Source organism: Thunnus albacares, chromosome 11 (genome assembly GCF_914725855.1).
Source record: "Thunnus albacares chromosome 11, fThuAlb1.1, whole genome shotgun sequence".
NCBI lineage: Eukaryota > Metazoa > Chordata > Actinopteri > Scombriformes > Scombridae > Thunnus > Thunnus albacares.
Window position 1 is genome coordinate 28233458 of NC_058116.1, and position 25673 is coordinate 28259130.

General features: G+C 38.2%; 2 protein-coding genes across 6 annotated transcripts in view; one reads left to right on the forward strand and one right to left on the reverse strand.

The window, feature by feature from the left end:
• LOC122992021 (inactive dipeptidyl peptidase 10-like) overlaps positions 1-7380 on the forward strand; it is a 49400-nt gene extending 42020 nt beyond the window's left edge. Inside the window, exons 16-22 of one of the 4 annotated variants that reach the window (XM_044365545.1) lie at positions 172-366; positions 1390-1444; positions 1540-1639; positions 1902-1972; positions 2931-3003; positions 3608-3681; positions 5848-7380. In XM_044365545.1, the coding sequence (XP_044221480.1) occupies positions 172-366; positions 1390-1444; positions 1540-1639; positions 1902-1972; positions 2931-3003; positions 3608-3681; positions 5848-5985 (706 nt within the window). In that variant the 3' untranslated portion in view covers positions 5986-7380. Of the gene's footprint in view, positions 1-171; positions 367-1389; positions 1445-1520; positions 1640-1901; positions 1973-2930; positions 3004-3607; positions 3682-5847 lie in introns of those variants that run through there. The other 3 variants (XM_044365546.1, XR_006405964.1, XM_044365547.1) reach the window with 3 other exon arrangements.
• A 3028-nt stretch (positions 7381-10408) lies between these two features.
• LOC122992637 (inactive dipeptidyl peptidase 10-like) overlaps positions 10409-25673 on the reverse strand; it is a 205135-nt gene continuing 189870 nt past the window's right edge. For both annotated transcript variants that reach the window (XM_044366492.1, XM_044366493.1), the window contains exons 15-26: positions 25556-25603; positions 24638-24759; positions 22668-22712; positions 19508-19606; positions 19337-19406; positions 17889-18083; positions 16914-16968; positions 16497-16596; positions 15944-16002; positions 15103-15175; positions 14760-14833; positions 10409-13433 (exon numbers count right to left, since the gene is read on the reverse strand). In XM_044366492.1, coding sequence (XP_044222427.1) covers positions 13296-13433; positions 14760-14833; positions 15103-15175; positions 15944-16002; positions 16497-16596; positions 16914-16968; positions 17889-18083; positions 19337-19406; positions 19508-19606; positions 22668-22712; positions 24638-24759; positions 25556-25603 — 1078 coding nt within the window. In that variant the 3' untranslated portion in view covers positions 10409-13295. The remainder of the gene's footprint in view (positions 13434-14759; positions 14834-15102; positions 15176-15943; positions 16003-16496; positions 16597-16913; positions 16969-17888; positions 18084-19336; positions 19407-19507; positions 19607-22667; positions 22713-24637; positions 24760-25555; positions 25604-25673) is intronic.

Genomic DNA, 25673 nt, shown 5'->3' on the forward strand with positions numbered 1-25673 from the left:
CCAATGCAACTAATGATAAGGAGTTGCAAGTACACATTGCTTTGTTTTAAGAGGTCACAAGTGGGAACCACTGCCCTTCATTGTGTGTGTCTGTGTGTGTGTGTGTGTGTGCTAATTTTCCTGGAATCCATTGTTTTCTAAATGGACTAAACCCTTTCTAATTTTTCATAGTGACAGCGCCCCCGGTGGTCAGGCTGTGAGTGACCGCTTTAAGGTCAGCTGGGACTCTGTACTGGTCAGTTCTGACAGAGTCATCGTGGCTCGTCTGGACGGCCGGGGCAGCAGCTTCCAGGGCCAGGGGATCCTGCAGGAGGTTCACCAGAGACTGGGGACTGTTGATGTTAAGGACCAGATCACAGTTCTGGAGTAGGTTTTTGTTTCTGAAAATGATTTAGTTGATTTACTTCAGTCATTTTTGTTGTTGTTTTTGATAGTGTGTATCACAGTGTATTTTTTTGTTATTCCAAAAACCTTTTACACATTGTTTCTATGTAACTGTGGTTTGGCAGAATCCTTCATGATATCAGAAGTGTACAACAGCTGAGATCCAATATTTGAAAAGGGCTAATACTGCCTACAGTGTCAAATAATGTAACAGATATATCACACTGTCCTTCAAATTGTAGTTTTGTTGTCAGCGACTCTATTCTCCTATTAACTATTATTATCTGGGTAAGTGTGTAAGCATTTACTTACGTTGTCACTGTGGGGATGCACACAGTAACCCATTAATGAGTAATGTGTTGTAATGTCATTACTTTTTTCATTAACAAGTACTATAAGGGATTACAATTTTAAATTAAATTATTATATTACAGCTACTAATGCCAGTTACATACCACTACTTCAACATTTAGAGTTTCCTTGTTTGCCATCTTAGTTGCTATTCTTGACATGTTAGCTTGGTGCAGTTACTGGAGATGGAAGGATATAGCTGACATCGCCTAAAGAGGAGAAATACACCTTCCAGTAACTCCAAACTTGTGTGATTTACATGTTGTATCTTGTTAGCTAGCTAGCTAGCCACTTGTAAGCCTCATGTGAGGATGGGACCTCTGAAGTGCTGCACTGGGGCTAAACTAGCTGTTGATAGCCAGTAAATCCCTTCAAACTGTAGCCCTGCTGCTTGTTAAACCAAGCTGTCTTATCTTCTGTTTCTACAAGTGTTAAATACAGAATGTGTGGGAGTTGAGGCTTTTGAGTTGTTGGCATGTAGGCATCTTGGCAAGGCATTTGTTGGAGTTGGTCTGAGTACCAAAAATATGTAACAATGTCACAAATTACTTCTGCTCTTGAGTAATTAGTAATATAATTACTTTTTCATTGAGTTATGAGCAATGCACTAGATTTTCCAAATAACTTGTCAAGTAACTCACTCTAATTTTTTAGGCATCTGATCAGGCTACCCTATATTAATGGCAACAAAGTTGGAGTTTATGGAAAGGTAACTTAGCCTCTCTATTTAATACATAAATAACCACGTACAATTTTTACTTTTTCTTACCAAACATTCTTTGAAGGTAGTCTTTTTTTTTCTAGGCATATGGAGGCTTCCTTGCCTCGCTCCTACTCCTCTCCCACAGCTCTGTTTTCAGGTGTGGCATCGCTGTAGCTCCCATAACAAACTGGAGACTCTATGGTAAGACACAGCGATTAAATATCATACATAACTACAATATTACAGTGGTCTGAAGTTGTAGCTTATTCAAAACATGATGAGGACATTCTGACAGCCAGTCAACCCAACGATTCAAACCAAAGAAGAAACATTAATCATCAATGGAATTTTCTATCTGTCACAAGTTTCTCATGTTGAATAAAGAAGCGATGATGAGAGGCAGTGGCACTATTATTATGAACAATATCTCACCATTAACTGTTTTCTTTTCATCTTTATAAAGGGTCTGCCTTCACTGAGAAATACTTTGGCTCTCCAGCGAAAGAGGATCACAAATACCAAGTAGGGCTGGATGTCAGTGGTTTATTATAAGGTTTCTGGGGTCACAACAGCATTTATTTTCACAACAGCATTACTTATTCATAGAAAGAAACCAGTTACTGTACAGTCTCATCACTCTGTGTGTTTGATTTGAAATGAATGTTCAGAACTTACCCAGTTTATACTCCTGGCCTGACACAGTGACAGTAAACTGGTAAAACAGTTTATTATGACATTCAACATGTAAATGAGATAAAGGGGCATATTTTAATAGCACAAGAGCAATCACCAGCACAAAGCAGTAGGTAGTGCACGGATTGGGAGTTTCAAAGTTTATATGGACACATTGGCATCATGTTCAAAAGGGCTGGGTGATGAAGATTGCCTCCCACCTCTGAAACAGCTGTGCCAATCACAGCTGGACATGTCAAAAATACCTAAAATCTCCTCCAGACAATAATAGGCTATTGTCAGCCGAATGATGCATATTGGCAAGATCTTAACACACTGCACCACGAATCTGCAGCCAAAGGCAGATGGTTTCTTTATGTTTGCAGAGATACTGAAAGTTTGGTCAAGTCATTCACCAATATTGCAGATTTTACTTTGCAACACAGAAATCTGAATACATAACTGTCACACGCAGTTACTCACTGTTAAAAATAGAATATAAACAGAATAGAATAAAAATAACTTTCATCAACATCTCATTTTTGTTACTTACTACACTGTACATTAGTAATTATTGTACTTACTGTCACTTGATTCTCTCTTTGGCTATGACTGAAACTACTCTAGGGACTACTCTAAGAACATATAGGAAATGATCTTCTTTAGAACAAAGATGTGATTTTCCTTTTTTCAGCTTGTATTTCTTAGTTCATCCCCATGAGCATAAGAGGACACATTCTTTAAGTATGTGTGTTTTAAGGTGATATTAAATGTGCTACTGTTTGTCTCTGCGGAGGGTAATTGTTTAATGTCTCTCTAGATTTCCAGTCTGCTCAGTAACATCACAGGAGCAAGTCCGCTGAAATTTCTTATTATCCACGGCACAGCAGATGGTGAGTATAGGTACAGACAGTAAGGCAGATATGTCGGTGTATAATAGGGTTTATTTGCAAACCAAAGATTAAAAAACATATAACTGGACTTTTGGTCTTGGTCTGAAGAGTAATACTGTAACATTTCATGCCTGTTTTTGTCCCACCTTTTTTAACTAATAGTTTTCTTGGTCTTGGCCACTACACTGGATACTGACTTCAAATCTAGAAATATATTGTGTATTTCATTAAAAGCTATTTTGTCTGTACACTGTTGCTACTATTCTTCATCACTCTGCCAATGTATAATAAGAGATTTACTGAATTAACAGGTTTCTGTACTTATTTGTACTTTAACTTTCTGAACTTGCAGAAAACTGTTAATGCACAGAACTCAGTAGACGAGTTTCTCAGGCTTCACTTGGTCTTCACTCTCTTGGTTCGACTACATTACCGGCCACGATGTTTCATCTTGCTAAATATCAATGTCCTGGTACTATGGGTACCAATTGGTACTACAATTAAGTTTCATTGAATTCACAACTGTGTGAGTTTAATGGACTGAATAGCTGTTGTGTTAATTAGGCCATGACGAATCCATTTTAATTATCTGTTCTTTTTTCAGCCACTGTTCACTTCCAGCATTCTGCTGAGTTGGTCAAACTGCTGTCCACATCAAACGTTAACTACACTCTCCAGGTGACTGCTGCCATTTCTTCTCTGAGAGCCCATTTATTTAACCTTCCTGACAAGAGGAGACCTTGATGTTGTGTTTATATTGTAGTTCAAACAGACACCCTCATTTCCCCTTTTGGCATAAGTAATAAGAAATAAAAAAAAAAAAAAACACCAAGATGAAAAGCATCCTTCCACTGACTTTCCTGTTTGAAAGTTTCCAACCAGAACACCAAGCATCACTGATGCATGGTCAAACGTTTGCCACGTTGCACCTGTAAACACTCTTAGCTGTAAAGTCAGGATGGATGGCTACCGCACTACACTACATCAATGCAGCAAACTTCAACCAATGAAGGTCACTGAAAACAAGATTTCCACCCTGCCTTTACAGATCTGAGTATTCACAGTGTATCTTATCTTACCACTAAGAGTCCTCCTAATGGCATTAAACATTCCTAGCCAAGAGTTGCCCCTTAATACCTATTGACAGAGCTGGATCTGAAGAGCACTTTATGATTAACTGGATAATTCTGCTGACAAACATTTGGGGTATTCCAAATTTATATGCATTTCTCCATTAGCAAGGTAGTGAAGAGTGGTGAAAACTTTCTTAAAGTGTTATTGGATAGTTTCACTTTGTTGATGAGGTCATGATTGTATGCCCGATACCACCACCATCAAAATACCTTCATGGAGGAGTCAATACCATTTTCAAAGCTCATTATTATTATATTTTTCTTAAACTATTGTGCAACAAGGTGCATTACTGACTGATGGAACTGGACTGATGGAGGTAGGTCTCGGGAGTCGTCTAAAATTCATCTAATTACTCACAGATTAAGGAGCTGGTTTTGTGAACTTTTATATTAAGTCTTAAAGGATAGCTTCACAGTTTTCTTAAAATAATGTTCAGGTGCCCAAATGAACATTGAAATACATTCTTCTTACTGTAATCATCCCTCCTGTTCATACTGTCCATTTAGAGATCCCTTACTAATGTAAATGATTGGAGACAAAATCCACAGTCCTAATGTATTTAAAAGTATTTACATTTACATTTTTGTACAAAACAGGGACTGTGGAGTTTGTCCATCTTTTAATGGCCAGTATTAGCAGGAGGAATGAGAGATGTTCAAATGGGCACCCGATTATTGTGTTAAACTAGAAAAATTGCGAACCTATCCTTTAAAGTTAGGTCTGACACAGCCCTTATTTTTAGGAGTTTCTCCTTGTTTCTCCAAACTTAACCAGTTAGGGGTGACTGAGACTTATGATTTTTGTGCCACTGTAGTAAAAGTGGTGTAGTTGTCTTCAGAGTATTCAATATATTCATTACCTGTTTTTTAAGTTTCGTGTCTTCATTAGGAACCAATGGGCTTGGGGCTGAGAAACTATCACAGAGCTGGTTTTGGTCTTTTTATGGGATTTGATGACAATATAAAATATAGTATATTATCTTTTAAGTTTAAATTATGTTTTGTACCATGTGACATTATGATGTTATGATGTTGGATGTCTTTGTTAAACATAGTAAAGTAACTTGAGGTGAACGTATGTTAAAAAAAAACTCCCTGCAAGTCAAAAGTCAGGGCTTCATCCTGCTCTGATCGCTCTGTTTGCAATGTTACCTCTACTTCCTCCTGGTGACATCAGATTGTTCACACATGCCCACAAACAGCTGTCTATTCTGTAGTCTTTGTTGCTAAGGTTGTTGCTAAGGTTGTTCCACGGAGTGTTCACGTTGTCCACTTGCATATTTCGTATCAGATTCAGGCTCAAAAATGTACAGATGTATTTGAGAAGTTTCCATTTTGAGAAAGAACGAGAAAAAGAAGTGAAATACTACTACTGCTGTTTGTTTACGTAGCCTCCAGAGCTGGCAGAAGTTCCAGGAGTTGGCCAATCAGAACAGAGTGGGGGCTTTAAAGAGACAGGAGCTAAAACAGCCTGTTTTGAACTCCATAAAGGGCTAGTATAAGATAAATAAGGAGCTTTTTAAACTGTAGATCATGCAAATATATACCAGTGGAGCCCCAGAATATAAATATAGACTTTCATATGTACATGATACATCCCTTTTAATGCGATACTGCTGTGTGTGACATTTAAAATAAAACACATTTTAATTTATTAAAAAATAGAAGGTAAAATAAATTTCACTTTATTGATATATTTTTCACCACCTAGATTTTCCCAGATGAAGGGCACTACATTGCCTCTGTGAAGAGCCAACACTACATGCTAAACTCAGTGATCACCTTCTTCAAGCACTGCTTCGAGGAGGAGAAGGTCGCTGTCCCGCAGACATCTGAAGAAGACGACTAGCCTGCAGAACTTCCTGCCGTGAGACCGTTTTTATAAAGAGTAAAGAGTGTAGCAACTGCTCTCATGAGCCAACAAAGAGAGGCTGTGTTTCCCTCAAAGGCTCCTATCTGTTAAAGCACTCCAAGAGCATTAGTGAAAACCTACAGACCGACAGTATGTAAGATAAGTAGCGCTACATCTGCTTGGAATTGCAAGTCAGCACAGTGACTCAAGATGGTGATGATTAAGATGTTGAATTGAAAAGATGGTAGTATTGTTGCTGTAATCTAATGCTTCAGATTATAATTATTGTTTGTAATGTTTGTATCATGAACAGAGAACAACTGTCAGGGAATCAAAGAGACTTGTATTTTTCCATTTTAGAGTATAATTTTTTTGCTGGCGGTTGTAATCTACTGTGAATATTTCTATTTACCGCAAGCAAAACAAATTCACCTAATAACAGACTTTGGGAGATCATATCACAAAATATTTTTTGCACGTGCCTTTACCTCATTACAGATCTTATTATATTCCAAATGAAGAGCCAACACAGTGTCCATAGCATTACCAAAATGCCAAAATAGATGATGAAGAACGTTGTCAGTGCTGAGTGCATGTGCATCTTCTGTTGTGGTTGAGTGAGTCCTCATCTTATACAAATGTAAAAAGAAATATATATATATATGGTGATCAAAATCACATTCAGGTAAGGAAATCTATTAATGTGAACCTTTGATGTAAAATAAAAAAATTACAGTGGGTCTTTAGGGGTATTTATGTGGAACATTTTTCTTTTCTTGTTTTGTGTTTGTTGTGATTAGGGACTCTTTTGTGAGCTCTAAACAATTGCAATTACCCTATTTGGGGCACAGATACACACTGTATGCTGGATTGAATAACATTTTTATTATGACAGAACATTACACTCATGAGTCATCAGAGAAGTTGTTGCATTATTGTTTCAGAGCAATATAACGATACCTTTTTAAATCTTTGAATACTGAATAATGTATTTCGTGATTAGGTGAATGCATTTTTTTTCACAGATTTGTTCTTCTAAATGTTTATGACCAAACAGATTCTTAACTGTTCTATGTAGCGTTGTAACATGAAGACATGAAGACACAAACTTTGTAATAATAACAGTCTATGCTGCACAGTGTGCTTTGTTCATAACCAGACTCCTATAATAGCTACTGTTTAATCACTAAATCCTTTCTTCAATAAGATGTACAGTAACAACCGTAAAATTCTGCTTACACTTCTGCACCGGCTTGATTCTGTCAAACTGCAACTGATTCAGTCACACATATATATATACTATACATTACAGTTAATATCCTCAGTAGATGACATTTGTATATTTATTAAAAATTTGTATGCTGAAATAAATTATTAAGCTAGACAGCCTTATATTTGTGGTCTGTATTGTTTGCTGTTGTGCTGAGAAGACAATGCAATAAAATGAAGGAGCCATGTGGAAACATATCTTATAGAACATATTAAATCTTGATTTGAATGTGCTGATGGTTAAGATGTAGCAGCAGTGACAGACAGCTCCATCAAACAATATTATCTTGTAGTTGCTGTCACGTCGAAGCTGCAACGTGTTTCAGATGATGCTCTTTTGGAAAAATCAAATATACACGAAAGGGATAGTTTGAGTATGCTTAACTACATGTACACACCTTTTATGGGCCAGGTTATGGTTAATGCCCTATGAGTGGCGCTGGTGATGACAATTTACTTAGCCAGTGTGACATGAATAGCTTATTAGCTGCTAATGCAGAGTGTGGGAGATCTGCCCTTGATGAGCAGGCCTCACGCACCGCCTTCCCTTTTTTAAAAATTGTAACAGCAAGAGTGAAAACCAGATTTATCAAAATGCTGAAACCTTCTGGAAACATCCTGCTGAAACAGGTAGACAGATTATTTACCTCAAACAGTCCACACACAATAAGTTATGCTGTTCATTCTGGCATCATGTTTGCTAAAATGTTGGTGACATTCTTATGTAAATAAACACACATGTCAACACAATGGGCAATATTGAGGTCAGCAAAAATGATCAAGGTCATGTCCATATATCATACATGCATGTAAACATGTACATTACATACCCGGTAATCTCACAATAGCTGCCACCTTCTGCCAAGCTGCATTTTTTTTGTTAGTGTCACAGTAAATGAAGGGTTAAATAACACAGGGAACTGGCTAACGGCTAGAATCAGTTTATCTTCCATTTTTAAGACAGAACGGAAGAGGATGATTGGTTGATAATTGGTTGATGCTTCACCGCATTTCTGGAGCACTGAAAAAAGTTGAGGCCAGTTTGACAAGTGTCCGGCATCAGTTTGTAGCTTCATGTCATCGGCTTCCATCGAGAATGACTTGTAGCCTGTTGCTTTGTCGCCTGTAGTCTTAATTGCATCAAATCTTGTACCAATGGTCGTATAAACAGGATGAAGACAAAGTTATCAACCTGGACATCCCTCATGTAATCACTGCACTTGGTTCATATATTTCATTACTCTCTATAAACATAATTTGTAATTGCACCTTTTATATACAGCATAGAAATGAAAGCATTCATTTTTTATATTTCAGCTAAGGTATGTTTACATTAAGCTATTTTAAGTTACTCGTAGCACCATCTGGTGGCAAAATCACATTCCGCCTGCTTCCACAGGGATTGTCTCATTAGATTAGATTAGATTATTCATTAAAATATTAGATTAGACAGATTATTAATCCCCAGTGGGGGAAAACTCATATGCTGCCAAATCAATTTATACAGACAACAAAAAAAATATAGCAATAACAAAAATATAGACATTGTATTCACAGTACATAACAAATAAATAACACCATAAAAGCAATTTGAGACATGATTAATAGCTGAAAGGTGGTTTGGGTCTAGATGCGTTCACAGTACACAACACATAAATAACACCATAAAAAGCAATTTAAGAGCTGAGCTGAAAGGTGCTATGGATCTAGACCCCATCTAAAAGTATTCATTAAAAAATGTGACCACCGCTGGAACAAAAGACCTTCTGGGTCGTTCAGATGAACACTGAATGAGCTTCTGTGTATGTTAAAAACACTGTGTAATGGATGGCCTTCAAAATACAGAACCATTTTAGTTTGGCCCTCGTTCACTTCTCAACAGTGACCTAAAATGAGTCTGGGGTAAGGCCAATCACTGAGCCAGCCTTTCTGATCATCTTATTGATCCTGTTGTTATCATCCGCGGTGATGCTGCACCCCCTCCCCCCCCCTCTCCCCCCAGCAGCAATATATCTGTAAGACTGGACAATTTCTATCTGCTGATCCTCAAGTATCACTGGCAAGACCTTCTCCGTCTTCCTTCTAAAAATAAATAATTTACTCTTTGGGCTTCTCAACATTCAATTTTTTAAAAATTTGCAGCACACCAGCTGAGAAATAATTGGACCTCTCTTTTGTAAGCCAGGTCATTGCCTTGGTTAAGTGGACCCACCAGGGCAACTGAAAACTTTTACATTTGACAGGACACCTGACTATGAGGTACAGAGTGTGAATGAAAGGGGAGATAAAACCAATCTTTTTTAGTGATAATAATGTCAGACAGTTACGTGAAGCTATGCCTGGGCAAAGTCATGTCCATGAAATGTGAAAATTACAACTTTGTCATAGGACTAAACCAAAGACATCGTTGGAAAGTGACATTGTGTCAGTCTGACGATGATACATGGCTCCTGCTTTGAAATGTTGACCTCTGAACCTTGAACTCAGTGCATGTTTGAAGACTTATCATTCAGCAACGGGGGGGGGGGCTACAGACATAGGACCAGCTGTTATAGAAAGCTCTTGACCTCAGCTGTCATGTGGGTACGATCCCCGTTGGAGACCAACTGTGGGCACTGACAAATATGGAAAAAAAACAATTTTCACCCATCTAATGATTAGATTTCTAAAATCTGATAACTCTAATGTGTTTCCCACCCCCTAAAATCCCCCGGAGTACCCACAGTTTAATACTGTCAACTTCTAATTATGGGGAATATATCAATGTATTTAAAAACTTCAAATCCCATCAGAGAGGTGCCATAGATCTTGTTATGAAGCGTACAAATCAGCTGGCATACTCGTAGTTCTTCCAGTTTCCAAAGTAGGGTTGTAATCAGCCTATGATTATAAAAAATGTGTCTTAACTACATATATCAACAATCTACTGCAGCCAAAACATACATTTTACTGCATCTAGAAAATCAGGGTGAAAAAAAATCAAGAGGATGTCTGTTCATCTGGGATAATTTAGCTGGTATTGTAGAAAAGAGTTTTCGAGTTGTGTTTACTGTCAGCATGAGTTATGAAACCCTTCACAGCGTGATTAAGGATCTTTTTTTTTAATTATGGTCTCCACATGTTTGTTTAGCCCCCTCAGGAATGTAATAAACTGTGTTGAAATAATTCAGGTTCGTTGAAAAAGTCTAGAGGACTGTGTACATGAAAATGCTTGGAGATAACGTACAACAACGACGAGTTACAAGCTGCATCGCCTCAAGAAATCAGCCAATTGCAAAGCTTCAAATGCTGGATTTCAAATTGAACTCATCCCTGGGGCGCACTAAAATCTACAGTTTTTTTTATTGAAAGAACATCATCAAAAACAGTTACATGACAGCTCAGATCACTACACAACACAAAGACAATGATTCAAACATGTAAACTACGTGGTTTCAGCGATAGCAGTGTCTGTAGCAACGAGAGAAAGGCCTGAAAGAAACAAACTAAACATCATATACATTCACCGAACAAAGATTATGAAAATAAAATGCACATAAAATGGATTTTAATGCCAAAACTACCTAAAAATATTGTATTTTCTACTGAGAATAAAAACAATGGCAGCCATTTCTTTTGTTTTGTTTTCTTCTGCGCCCACTAGGCTCCAAAAACATTGCCTCACTGAAATAAATGGGTGATAACAATCTCTTGAACCTACTGGTTTATTCGGTCCTTACAAGCCCATATATTTGGGACAGATGTGTGATGATAAACAGTCATATCGGGTGCTTACCAGCTTACGTTCTTCTTCTCTGCCTTTGTTGGTGTATTGCTGCATTACAGCCACCTGTAGATCAGTGGAATAGGGTGAAACCATCGCATCACCCGAATGTATTCTCTTCCTGTACTGTATATATATATATATATATATGTATATATATGTACAGGAAGATGCACATGTAGTCATAACACTGCCAATCATTTCACTGCATGTTGTGCATGACTGTGTGTATAACAAAACCTTCACAACATTACTGCTCTTTTCATTAGTTTTGTTTCTCCCCTCATATTTTTAACAAGACAAAAACTTTTCATGCGATGAAAATATATCAGAGTTAATAAATGGCTCATCTGCGCTAATGAAAAACACCAAAATCAACTCTGGCACTTCAGATCTTGCAGACTTAAGACTTTCTGCCCCTCAGTAGAACAGACATCTGCTCAGCCATGACTAATGCACACAAACATGCAGTGTTGATGCAGCGATGATTGACGCTAAACTGGCAGTTAAATCATTAACGTAGGTGTCCTAAGCCTTATGACAGACTACCTCGTCTCTTTAATGTTAGTCCCAAGGTGAAGAAACAAATGAAACATTAAATTGAAAGTGTTATGATGATCGGATCATTCATCCTCTAAAACAATTAATCCTGCAGAGAAATGTGGCAGATTCGGTTCTCTGCTGTAATGTGTGTTCTTTATAATATATCAGGATAACACATTGTTTTTCATGTTTTTTTTTTTATTTATAATCATCACTAGAGGACAATCACAATAACCCCAACACCCCAACCCTGCCCTGTCCCTTTTTTTTTTTTTTAAAACAGCAAGAAAAAGAACAAGAACAAGCATTACAAAATCCATCCTAAGAAGAAAATCAACAGCTGAAAGGAAAACAGAAAAAGAAACAAAAAAAGTACAAGACATCCAGGTCAAATCAATCCATCCCCATAGACTAAACTTTCTATGAGATCTGACATCTCAAAAATATATTTATGTACACACTCTGCTGTATTGTACTGTACAAAATGTGGCAACACTTGACACATTCCCTGTAGACATGCAAACACCTTACTGACACTGTAAAAATGTCCATCTTAACAAATCTATTTTCATTAATTTCTAATGCAGTTTATTTTTTTCTTTTCTTCAAATTTGAGGATATCCTGAAAGCTCTTGAATCAGATGGAGATGCATTAAAAAATGATCTCACGGCATGTTTTTGAGATTTCATCATCAACAAGGTTTTAAGAAAAAACAAGATTAAATGACATATTAAGATGGAGAATTTTTGCAGTGTAGCCTGAAACTGAAATGACTGTATGGCCAAATATCCATAATCTTCATATAGAATTCATAACTTATTCATGACCATACAGCTGACATAGTGTTGTAACTGTTTCAGATACTAAACTGACTGCGATGCTGTGTCTCGAAGGACCTGAGTTGACATAGGTTTACATGACACTGCTAATGGATGACTACCACTGCCAGCAAGTAATATTACAGTATGTTGAACCTCATAAGGCATTGTACATGTCTACACAAGACCCCTGTACAATAAAGTGTAACCTAGAAAGACTTCTTTTATTTTTTCATTCAGGGTGGGGTGATGGCGGAGGGTTTCAGCAGGAATTGCACTTATTTAGGATCGGCTTGGTTGTGGTGAACTTGCGTGACTTAACATTTTTTTGCAGATGGTCGGAGCATTTTTCTTGTGCAACAGTACAACAACCAAAGTAGAGAGGTGAGATTAAAAGTATACATTGGTGTTCTTCTCTTCCCAAGTGCTACCACAAAAGAGACTAACATGGCAAAATGAGTGAAGCCAAGAGGGGGAAAAAGAACCATGCACTTGGTAAGTGTGGATGACTACAGCCCAAAGAGCCGGCGATAAATGGAGGCAGTCTTCCGTGTGCTTTGCCGAGAAACGGAGCGCCCCGAAACTGTAATGACTTTATGCTAGAGGGCAGCTCCCGCCTCGAGTCCCGGCAATGCAAGTGTCACTGTCGTCAACTGTGTCCTTTACTTATCTTTTCAACACATTTATACACTGGCATACACGGTCACACATTGTAGTGCTCACACACATACAAGGGTAACACACACGCACACACACACACACACACATACATACATACACGCTTAAGAGCATTAGCAGCTCTAACCCAGTGTCCATGTCTGGCTAAACACTTGGTCCAAACGCGAAAGGCCTTGACGGATTTTAGCAAAATTCTTCAAGCTCTGCCAAAGATCTGACCCTCAAAGCCTCCCGCTTACTCCTCCTCTTCCTCCTCCTCATCGGGCAGTGGTAGTAACTCCTCCTTCAGACACTCTCTGTAGAAGCTGGTCAGTGTGGCGTACAGGTGCTGGCGACTCTGCTGAGACAGGAAATGGCCCTCATCTGGGTAGATCTGGTGGGTAAAAGGTATGTAAATCAGTATCCAGAGGTGGGTGACGTAAACATTTGTGCACATAATATCCATTAATGATTCAGCTAACTTTAGGTACAAGCATCAACTATCATGTTGTACCTAAAGTATGGCTTTCATCTTCAGCAGAAGTCAGTTTGATGATGGCATCTTTCACATTATTCTAATGGCATAAGTTATTTGTGGGAAAATGACACCATCCTGATGAAAACTGGTGCAGTTCATCTTAATGTTTCCAGCTCACATCCTTACAGTGTGTTCAGACAGAACGTGAAGTGAATTTTAGAACGTGGCGTGATTACAGAGTCAATGGGAAGACACAATTAAACTTTAATTTGCCCGAGGTGGCACGAATTGACGTGACAACACGTCCGCGCAAATGGAAAATGTTTCAACTTGAGCGAAAGAATTGTGCATATCCCAGAGCTTTATGAATCTGGCTTACTTCATAAACGTACTGAGACAATAGGAAAAAGGAGAGAGACTGGAGGGAAATAACAGAAAGAACCCGAGTCTCTGGTGAGTTTAGTTCAGTCAGAGGCTGAACTGAACACAAACACACAGGCACACGGCAGACAGACACGGTCGGTGCATCTGTTGCTAGCTTACAGCTAATGGACAGTTGGTATTTCGGCTGTTTGGGGCAAATAAACACAAACATCCAGCGGTCAAACACACGGGAATGAGGCAAGGCAAGGTGTAAATTTGCTTTGCTTTCTGTCTGAACACACCTTTAGGATGGGTGAGTGATGGATATGCCAACATGGTTAAAAAAAAACACTCTGTTGCTCTACGTTCTGTGGTGCAAAGAACTGGAATAGGTTAGCATTTCACATTTAAATATCACCACAATTATTAAAAAAAAAAAGGTCAAAAGGAATTATGGGAATCATGCGAGGTGTTTCCATTGCAGGAACATTTGGAGGAACTAAACCTGCATTTCAATAAGAAGACTAAATTTAGTTCCTTGTTTTTAAGCTACAGATCTGTCGACATATCTCTCCTGCTGCCTTCAGATGGTCGCATACTGTGATGCTCATACTGATTGTCAAGTTCTATATGATATGATAAGTGCTAAGAATAGCAGTATTTGTAATTACAGTACTGCTGGAAAGGAAGCGATGTCTGGTTCAACAGACAGTTTGGGCTGATTCAGAACATTTGGGCACAAATTCTGAATGCATGATTTACTTAAAATCATGTGTTGCATTGGCATACACTTAAATTTGGATCACTGTTTTTGTTCCTATACATTACAAATGCAGTATAAAGAATCTTCCACGGTGCTGTTGTCTCTGTGATACACACCTGCATTGAATAGTTTGCTCCAACTTTCACAAGGTTCTTGACGAGCTCAGCAGTATGCTGAAAGTGGATGTTGGCTGGGAATAAAGAAATGAAACATGTCAGCAAAACGCAGCCTGAATCCTAACCGGAAGAGAAGAGACAATCAGATTCTGGCTGGATGGAAATAACTCAACAAATTCGACATGCATCACCTGCATCAATTTAGATAACCCACTTTTGTTTTTATCTTTTGATTAAAAACCATTTGGCTCATTACCTTTCGGGATTGTGTGCTTCTTTGTGCTCCGCAGTGATGCACCACAGATACAGTATATTCATTCTATCACAATTTATTTTCTCTTACCATCTGCTGTGCCGTGCACCAGCATCAGCGTCTGCTCCCTAAGTGCGTGAACATTCTGCAGCACGCTGGAGAACTGTGAGGAAATCAGAAATAGTGGGGAGATAATATATTGATAGATATGCCAACTGGCAATGAGGAAGGCGATAAAAAGATACCAAATGTGATCAAATGAATGCATTGTGGTAAATTACTTTATATCCTGATTACATGCACACACACACACACACACACACACAGTCATTCATTCCAATTAGTGATTTTCAAGAGATAAAATATCTTCCATTGACATTATTCTCTGTGCTTGGAATATCACCATCTGTACTAATTATGAGGAAGAAGGTGTAAAATCAAGCCTGAACACAGGAAATGCAAAGTCACAGTATATCGAAAGCAGATCTTAAATTGTCCAGGACTCTTTTTTTTTTTTTTTTTTTGGTTTTTGGTTGTTTACAATGTGCTTGCAAGACTCAGTTTCGTTCCCACTGCCTCTTTAGAAAACGCTGTGGAAAACACTTCTGATAGCTAAACATCCTGTCTGTGCAGGAGGCCCGAGACAGCCTGGCAGCCCTTTTGCCGCAGCTTATAAAAAAAAAAAAAAAAAAAAACCTCCGGCATGTGATCTGACACACCAGTGCACACAGTTACCAAAGAGAGATGAGTGACAAAATCCTACAGAGCATGAAAAAACACAAGAAAAGGCAAAGCATCGCTGCCTCTGACTTTGATAGCGGCAGACATTCAGTAACCGTGGGAGCTTAACTGTAGGTGTGTCAGTGATGTTACAGCAAGCGGCTTTCAAAGATCAACGACAAACAAGCGAGGGGAGGTGGTAAACACGCACCTGATATCTGCTGTCATCCCGTAATGGCATGCCAAGGTATCTCTCAGAGAATGCTGATGCTGTGCAAATGAGAAGTGATACATTCTTAACAGTGGCGCTGTTAGACAGAGCTTCAGCTGCAGCTAAGTACCTAAACAAAGTGGCCTCTCCCGTCATCTTGAGCCAAAATGAAATACTTTCAGTGGAAAATAACACTCTGTGTGGGTGAAAGGGTCCTCAGTGTCATCTTAAGACTGTAAAGGATGTTCCTTACTGATCGACAAATATGATTTCGTATTGCCAAAAAGCACTTTCTCACCTCACATTCAACATTTCTGTCAGAGCTAAACAGACTTTTTACAGGCAGAGATTAGAGCACAACAAAAAAATTCTATCTTTAGCTACACTGTCCGCCTCCGCACAAGCGTGACATCAAATGTTATACTAGAGTGTTTTACTTATACTTGACTCACCAGATGGAAAATATAAAGAGGAGATCTTAGCTCTACTTGATGTAAGATCCAAATGTAAATTCAACATGATGGCGGGTTTAATGGAGAGATTTTGTACTTACCGTAAAGTTTCCAGTCTGTCACTGGTGACATCGCACAGGCGCATTTAAACAGACTGTCTGTAGACTTGAGCATCATTAATGTTAGGTAGGCTCCATAACCCTGAGTGAAAAAAACAAAAAAAAATCATTTATTCCACTGCAAAATGAACTTAATCACTGAAAATAGCACCTTGATATTTTAAAAAATGATCTGCTTTAGTAGAATGCAAATAAAAAACAGCATGTAACATAATTTCTGCAATTTAGCAAGAAGGAAATAAGCTTTCTTTTTAATTTGTGAAAGACTGCATCGATGCATCTTCTTTACACAGATTTTGCTCAGCAGGAGCAGCAGCCTGTGATATGCATACTGAAAAATAGACTGGAGATTTATTTATTTTTTACATCATTTCATTATAGACAAGAACATAGACTCACCTTTCCAAACACTGCTATCCGTGTCTGATCAATATATGGAAATTTCATCATGTATCTGGAAAAAAATACATATATTATATGAGTTGCAGTTTAAAAAAAAACAAGCGTAACATCTGAAACCCGGCTTCAAAACGACTGGGGTGTTTTATTATCGCAAGAGTGGTATTATATTTTCATTATAATATCACCCTTCTGTTTTCGAATGTATATTTGCAGCAGAGTGTCACAAATCTTTCTGCAATTACATCTGATGGCGTTATGGAGGATCAGTGGAGATGAAGTGTTTGTGTGTAAATCATCTGGCAGGAAAAAAAAAAAAAAAACGATGCCTAAGATTGTTGTGGAGAGGCTCTTACTTTAAATCACTCCAGTAATATTTGCTAATTAATGCAAAGTAATCAGCACATGTAGTTTGATGAGGCATATTTGTTTTTAGGTTGATCTATATGAGCTGAAGCTTAGTGATCACGAGACAGAGAGTTACACTACAGAACTCTCTAAAGGACCAATTTAGGGATGAAAATAAGACATATTTATCAAGTGATTCACTCCCACTTACAACAGAGTGTTTAAATTCAAAGATACACAGTGCTTCAGATAGCATGTTGCTATATTATACAGTCATTCCAGCCGTTGACAAAACACCTCAAGCTTTTCTGGAGCTTTCCATCCGTTACACATGATGTTTCTCTGCAGATGGTTTTGCTCATCTGTTATTCCCTGACATCTGAACTAACTGAATGAAGATTATGTGATATAATCAATCTCCACTACAGCTACTAAAAGGAAAAGAGAGTTTTTTTATATGATAAAAATGAATAATTAATGATAAATAATAATAGTAAAAGTCAATGATTCTTACTTTTATCTTTCATTTAGTAGCAAACTGTTTTACTGGCTGTATAATGTATATTAAGAAGAGGATGATATAGTTCATGCTGGTAAAAATAAGATTAGGAACATTTAACAACATACTCTACTGCTGCAATCTGGTCTTGAACATCAACGGTCCCCAGTCTCTGATGAACCTCATGCAGGATCCTCTGGCCCAGGAAGCCGCTGCCCCGGCCGTCCAGACGAGCCACGATGATGTTATCGGAGCTGACCAGTACAGAGTCCCAGCTGACAGCGTAGCGGTCACTCACAGCCTGACCACCCGGGGAGCCGTCACTGAGCAGAGGAGAGGAGATACAAATAAGGAAATGATTTCAATGACTGTAAAAGTGCCACAGAGGATCTTCTAAGTTTTCTAATTGTTTTATAATTATAATAACCCTTTTAATGAGTTACGGAGGCCTGGTTTTAGGTCTTTTTCTCAACATTCCCATGAAAATATAATGAACAATGTGTTGGTCTGTCTTTGAACTTCTTGTCTCTCCCTCCCCTGTGTGTGTATGGTTTCTTTGTCTCTCCTCTTTCTGTGTGTGTGTGTGTGAATAGTAGCCTTTCCTCTTTCTAGGTCTCCATAGAGATGGAGGTCACGCAACTCAGGTCCTGTAAATCTGTATTTGTTTGGCGGCACCATATTCTTCACATATGTTCATAATTTATCTATAATTTTGTCATCCTGTTTTTCCATACTGTAATTTTGCTATCTGGTTCTGTACACACAACATCTACTGCATGTTCTCCCGTTCTGGAAGAAGGATCCCTCCTCTGTTGCTCCTTATAAAGTTTCTTCCATTTTTTTCACAATTAAAAGTTTTTTGGGGGAGTTTCTTTTTAATCGAATCGAGGGATGGAGGATGTTGTATTGCTGTACAGACTTTGAAACCCTGAGGTAAAGGTTTCAAAGGTGATTTGTGATATTAGGCCATAAAAATAAAAATTGGCTTGACCCCTCAATATTTTCCATCTTCCCTACCCTGCCTGTAGCACTCAGCCCCAAGCCCATTGGTTCCCTCTGAAGATGTAAATCAGTTTTTTTTTTTTTTTTTTAAGGCTCAGAAAAAAGCTGGGCACTAAAACTTGGTTTTAGGAAATGTCACTTATAGGAGGAAATATTGCCTTTGTTAGGAACTATTTTCATCTGTGGATTAATACACATTTGGTGCTCTAGTGAGTGTTACAGCAGCAGGATGATGCATGTGGAATTGAGTCAAAATAAACTATATTGTATTTATATATAAAATATCACCAGCCTTATGCCTTAAATATATTGTTGTGCCATATAGACACATATTACTTCCAGTATTGAATTTCTTAAACTGGTTTATTATTCAAATGCAACTGACAAGAGGATGCATTGACATGACCTTGGTTACTCTGCATGCAAAGTTTCATGCCTCACACATTAAACAGGCCTCTATTATATGTCCTGTATTGCTTGTTGGAGAAGATTTGGTATAAAATATGTAACTTTATGTCTTTTCTAAAACACAGAATCTACTGTTTTCATCACTGATGTATAACATGGTACATACACCAGCAACAGTAGTCCATAGTGACGTGAATCAGAAAAGTCTGGTGGGTAGGAGATCTTCAAAGGTAAATCTGTTAAAAAAGAAAAAGAAAGAAAAAAGAGAAAAGCAAATGTATTACTGATTCATCCCTGATCCACAGTAACAGTACAGAAACCAACACTTTATTCTCACCAAAATGTTCCATCTGAACAGTTCTGAAGTCAGTCAGCTGGATCCTTTTGTACTTCAAGGCTGCTTTCAGCAAAGAGTTGTTCTCAAGGATGTAGTAATCTGTAAAGATGAAGGGGATGCAGTTAAAGGATGAAAGAGTCCCAAAATTGCTGCCAATAAGTGTTGCTGCATACAAATGACCCCTAATGACACGAGGATTCGTCTTTCAAGCCGGTGATGTAGTGAGATGAGATGGAAAGTGTAGGTGCGATGGATGAGATCTGAGTCTCCTGGACTGTTTTTGACACAGTCTCATTTTGTGGTAGATTTAAGGGTTGCGGAGCTGAGTACATCCCTGAATTTAATCTCTTTACGGTTTAACTTTACATCTGGAAAGAAATGAAACAGTTCTAAATCATGAGACTGTAATATAATAATGTAATAAAATGTTCAACCAAAAAACTGATTTGTGAAACACCTCACTGACAAAAAAATTGCAAAACGCTGGATATAGTTTGTTATTTGGGAAAAGGAACAAAATGATTTGCCAGTGACCTTAACATAAATCATAATAATTTGATCATTGGTACCACCGTTAAATTTGGATGAGCATAAATTTACAGTCAAAAGGTTCCATTTCACAAAGGCGTTTTACACACAGCGGCTTCGCTCGTTCTGGCCTCAAAAACAGGAGCTCTGCTATTTTCTCCACACGCAATAAACAATGGCTCTCTGATTTGGCCATTTTTTCCATTCAAGCCATTTGTGAACCAACTAAATGAAATGGAATTCATCCAGCATTTCTAATGGGAACCCCAAAATCAATAGACGTCTCATTATGAAACTGCCAGGGGGCTTGGGTTCCCAGCTGTGGATGGAGGGCCTATCCAAATAACCCTGGGTAAATTGCTTGCTTTTCTGCAGCACAGCTGTTAACTTTTGGATGGGGAGGGGTGGGGGTGGGGGGGGTGGGGGGGGGGGTGAAAAAAAAAGCTAGTGATAGACATACAGACATGGATAACAAGAGGAGACATGTGCATGGTTGATCTATGTGAGAGTGAGAGTGTGTGCGTGTACAGCATGTGTGGGGAAAAGGAAAGGAAGATGAAAAGAACAGATGGAAGAAATCTGAGTTTATAAGCCTCCCTGTTGAGCAGGATCAACCCGAAATGAGGTATAGCTCATACGGCCTTTTCATTTAACGCTGTTGGCGAGTTTCAAAAAGAAAATCTCCTCTACCTCCATTCAGGTTTTATATTGACTACATTACTCCAGAGTGAGACCTTGGGTAGCTTCAACAATCAGACTGAGGCAATCCCTAATTCAACCAGTAATGGTCTAAATAACCAGAATTAGGGATTTCATGTGCAGACAGGATTTAGAGAAACTCTTTTATGCCTTCATCTCCAGCAGGGTGGAATATTGCAATGGTCTCTTGTCTGGTCTTTCCAACAGTGTTCATTTCATTAAAAACAGGGAGGAAAAAAAAAAACTTAGGCAAAAATATTCATTGACAACCAACTCAGCACCATATTAAGCAGGCAGGATCCTGCATCCTAGTCACTCCCTCATCATCCTAAAGCAGTATCAATGCTAAATAATCGTCTTACTGTATTTCATATCATTCAGAGGCTGTGCTGCCCTGTTACACACTGGATTAGCAACATATTTTTAGTCAGCGATCTACGTATGTTGTTAAAACTGTAGCATAAGTCATGGAAATATTACAAATATGTACAGTTAAGAAGACAACTCCTCACTTCTTTTAAACAGCCTATAAATCTCACAGGTGCTGTCATTACACAGCAGGCACATACGTAGTTACAAAGAACAGGGGGGACGTGACGGAGGTTTAATGGGCTGTGTGTTCTCGGCTCGGCTGTCTGCCCGCACGGTCGTGACTGTGTGGCTGTGAAGTGAAGAAGACAACCGTCTGTCGGCTCCGCAATCGCTCATTTTACATGTCGATACAGTCGATGGCTGTCATTAATCTATTTATGCTGATATTGAAAGGCTACGTCAGGAGTATAAAATAATGATTTGATTACTACTGTGGCAGCAACTTATTTGAGCTGCATTTACATCATTTGGCTGCTTCGTCCTCACAACACAAACAGAAAAATATGTAAATGTCAACAATAATAACATGAATTTGGCTGCATTAACACACAATATACAGAACCAGTCAAAAGTTTGGACACACTTTCTCATTCAAGGGTGTGTCCAAACTTTTGACTGGTACTGTAGCAGCCCTCACTATCACTAGGGGGCATCAATACCGAGTACAGAGTAAGGATCCAGCCGGGATCCACCACAGATCTGGATGGGTTCTGTCACAGACGAGGCGGCAACGTAAGATAGACGACTACTGTATAAAGACATTTTTCTGGCTTTGCCTGACGTGACTTCAGCCGCTTGCTGCAAGTGCAAACATTAAAGGGGCTATATTCTGCACATTTCCAGGTCTATATTTTTAATCTGGGGCTCTATTGGAATATCTTTGCATGATTTACAGTTTATAGTACAAAAAAAAAATAGCAATTAGTATTTATCTTGTTGTATCTGACTGTTTATGCAGCCCCTCAGTTCAGCCTCTGTCTGAAACAGGCCGTATTAGCCCCTGTCCCTTTAAGGCACCTCTCTATTCTGATTGGTCAGCTTCTGGAAGCTGCATCACTCAGGAGGCTACGTCAACAAACCATGAAAAAAACTACAGTAGTAAAGGCTTTTGACTTGCAGGGAGCATTTCTACATATGTTAACTCTCAAGCTCTATGTTTAGCATAGATCTGATATCATAATAGTATATAATTAATATAATAATATGGCCTCTTTCACAGTAATAACCTTACATTTTCCTACATGTGATATACGTGCATGTTTTCATTATATGGAGATTTTTTCAGTTTTGGTTAAACTTATAAATGCTACCAATGTGACTCTGCAGACTCAGTGCACAATCAGTGAATGGGGAATTTTTATTTTTCCTGTTTGTTTTTGTAAAGCTTAGTGGGCTGCAGTGTCTCGATCAAACACTCTGAAGCAAGTGGACCGTGTGGTTTCAAACATCTGACCTGCTGCAGTCTCAATTTTTTTCACCAGCAACTAGGCCGCCCTGCCAACAATGATAAAAACGGTCATCACATAGTCATCATTCCTGCGAGACTAAATGGAGTCCTTACTTGAATTATTGAGGCTGTGTAAGATCACAGTAGGTGCTCCAGGACCTAAAAGGGGATAAAAAAAGAAGCTTGTAAGTATAATTTAAACATTATTTTGTAATCCTCATGTGTACTGCGCATAAGCACTGAAGGGTAATTTCACAAATTACCATGTGGAAACTGGCATTTTTAAAACGAAATAATAAGACGACACAGTATGTCAGGTTGCCTCTCTGAAGCAATTACACAAAAGTCAAACGCAGGCAGCAGAGTTGTTCTTTTTTTTATCTTGATTTAGCTTGTCACCTTCTCTACCTTACCTGTATCAATTAGGGGTTAAAGGTTATTCACATTGCCTCCCTAATAGCCTCAGATTGTCAAATTAAGTCAGATCTTTTCAATGTCGTTTTGCAAAATACCTACTCAGAGGTTAATAAGAAGGCAGGTTTACTCAATAGCTGAGCTGCAAGTGAATCACTCCCTCTGCAACTGCAAAACTCACCTCATCACCTCCACCACGTTCCACCTACTCCACACTTTATTTGCACTAAAACACAAACCGCAGCTCTTTCTTTATTTCTTTTCTCGTACTTATCTGTTTGTATTGTATTAGGTTTGACCTTTGTATTACTTACTACAATCGCTTGTGTCACATAGAGAAATGGTTTCATTATGCGCATGTACCTGCTTGAAAACACTAAACCACTCAGAAGCATTTTATGAGTAGAATTAAAAGGCTTGTGTTGCTCTTGATGAAAACAGGTGTCAGGATAAGCGTGCCAAGGTTATGTGAACTTGGCCTTCTGAAAACAACAAGCTTTCTCTTTTCTTTTTATTGCTTTTGGGAAAGGGAGCGCTGTTATTGTCCAATAAATCACCACGCCAAAGCCCAACCGCTTCTGAGCATGAAGCACTCTCATCTGCTCAAAATAAATTGAAACCACAAACAATATGTAGTTACCCTCTATTAAATACGCTACTCATTGCCCAATAATGCTATCTAAAAGTAATTATACACAATAGAGTGACTAATCGTTCACCTCTCATTAGGAACTGATTAGAAGTTGATTGATCTGAATAGTTGGAGGGTGACCGGTGATGACGATGAACCCTGACATCTGCCAAATGATCTCAACTCATCAATAAAGACAATGGCTTCATAAATAGGAAACAGGAACATAAAACTGATTATAATCCTATTTTAAATCTTGAGTTGTCTTTGATCGTAAAGATCATTTTAAGTTAAAGGTAAAAGTTGAGTTTGTCTTAAGTTTAGTGTTATTTTATGTTTAAATTTGCATATTTTCATCATGGATCTCACAGAGGAAAGCAATGCAGGTGTAACCTTTGTATGACAAAATGGATATAGATAACATCCTTTTATTGCCTAAAAAAGATCATTCCTCTACTATCATCAGTCAGCACTAATCTATATAGTGGAGTGATATTGCAGTTATCATTATCATCCAAAGCAAGAAAAAGATAATTACTCAAAAGCAAGTCATGAAAATGAGTTTTATAGAGGAGCAGCGTGCTGACTTTAGGTAGGTCATTCCAAAAAAAAAAAAAAAAGCCTTGATGAGAAAAACCCCATAAAATTATTTTGATGAGTCATCCTGGACTCAGAGTAGACTCATTTAAAGTTAACTTGTCAGTTGTAGCAGCTACAAGAGCGAAATAATGGGTCAGAAGAATGGGGCTGCAATCTAATTTGTTCATTTCTCCCAGATTTAACGACTGTTGTGTGAAGTTCTCTAAGTTCTCTATTTGTATAGTGGGTGATATTCTGATCCAAACTGCTGTGGCTTCCTACATTACACCTGCTTTGACATAACCAAATGAAATCCCTGAACAATTTTGTGAAATCATTCTCATAATTAAACCCCGTCCTCAAAATCCATATTCACTTGGAAAATACGTCACGTTACAGAAGCTAAAAACGCTCGAACTCCTGTAACCTGGAAGTTAAATTTGGATATTTGATGACCTACCTTTACAGTGGAGGATGATGTGCTGGTTTGTGGGGCTGATGGCGGCGTCGAAGTACAGACAGTGAGCCTTATTTAGCTCACATGTTAAACACCGTCGTGGGAACAGACCCACGGTTTTCACACTGAGAGGAGAGAAGATAATAAATTGGGAAAGTACGGTAAGACGAGCTGCACAAAAACCTCTCAAGTAAAACATATCCACGAAGAGTAATGCCGACATCATTTTATATTATAATCAAGACGTCCCTTGAAGAGACCAAAAATAACAATAAAAACATCCCGCTAACAAGTATTACCTGTGAAGTCGCAGCCTGATACAGGCTGCATCTCTGTGCTAAATTCTCAAAATTGTCAAAAACTATTAAAAACACATAATAAATGGAGCTTTACTCCTCTCAGCTTGTCAAAGTAGTAAATCAGTGTAAACAGGGAAATGTATGAGATTAATAACATAGTCTACAAATGCATTCAGAATAATCTACACTGTCCGTGTTTATTAAAATGAATGACTCACAAAATGCAATGATATGTATTTTAACAGTTTTTGGACAACAATAGAGTTCTATGTTGCAAAGGAATCTATATCAGTCTTTGGTTACACAGCAAATACTTGTTAGCATTGTTGGTTTTGCCATGACGATCGTTGATAATAATTAAAAGATTAATTAATACCAGCCTTATGAGTTGATGTGCTTATATTCACAGTAATAAAAGGGTTGTTTTCCAAAAGAAATACTGAGCAAACATGGCGTGACTACACTGATAATGAAATCAGAGAGATAAAAGACTTGTGAGAGTCTTGCTGAAGGACAAAGGTTAAAAATAAGAATTTTAATTAAACATCTTTTTTTTTATTGTACATTGTGAGCAGTACAAGTACAGCAGCTGTCAACATCAAATACTGAATGCAAAGCAAACCTGAAAAGTTGCCGCCTTCGTGATGAACCCTCTGTACTGAGAAAATAACTGTCAAGAGGAAACAAAGAGAAGCAACATCAAACACAGACACACAAAATTAAAAATCTGAACTTCATTA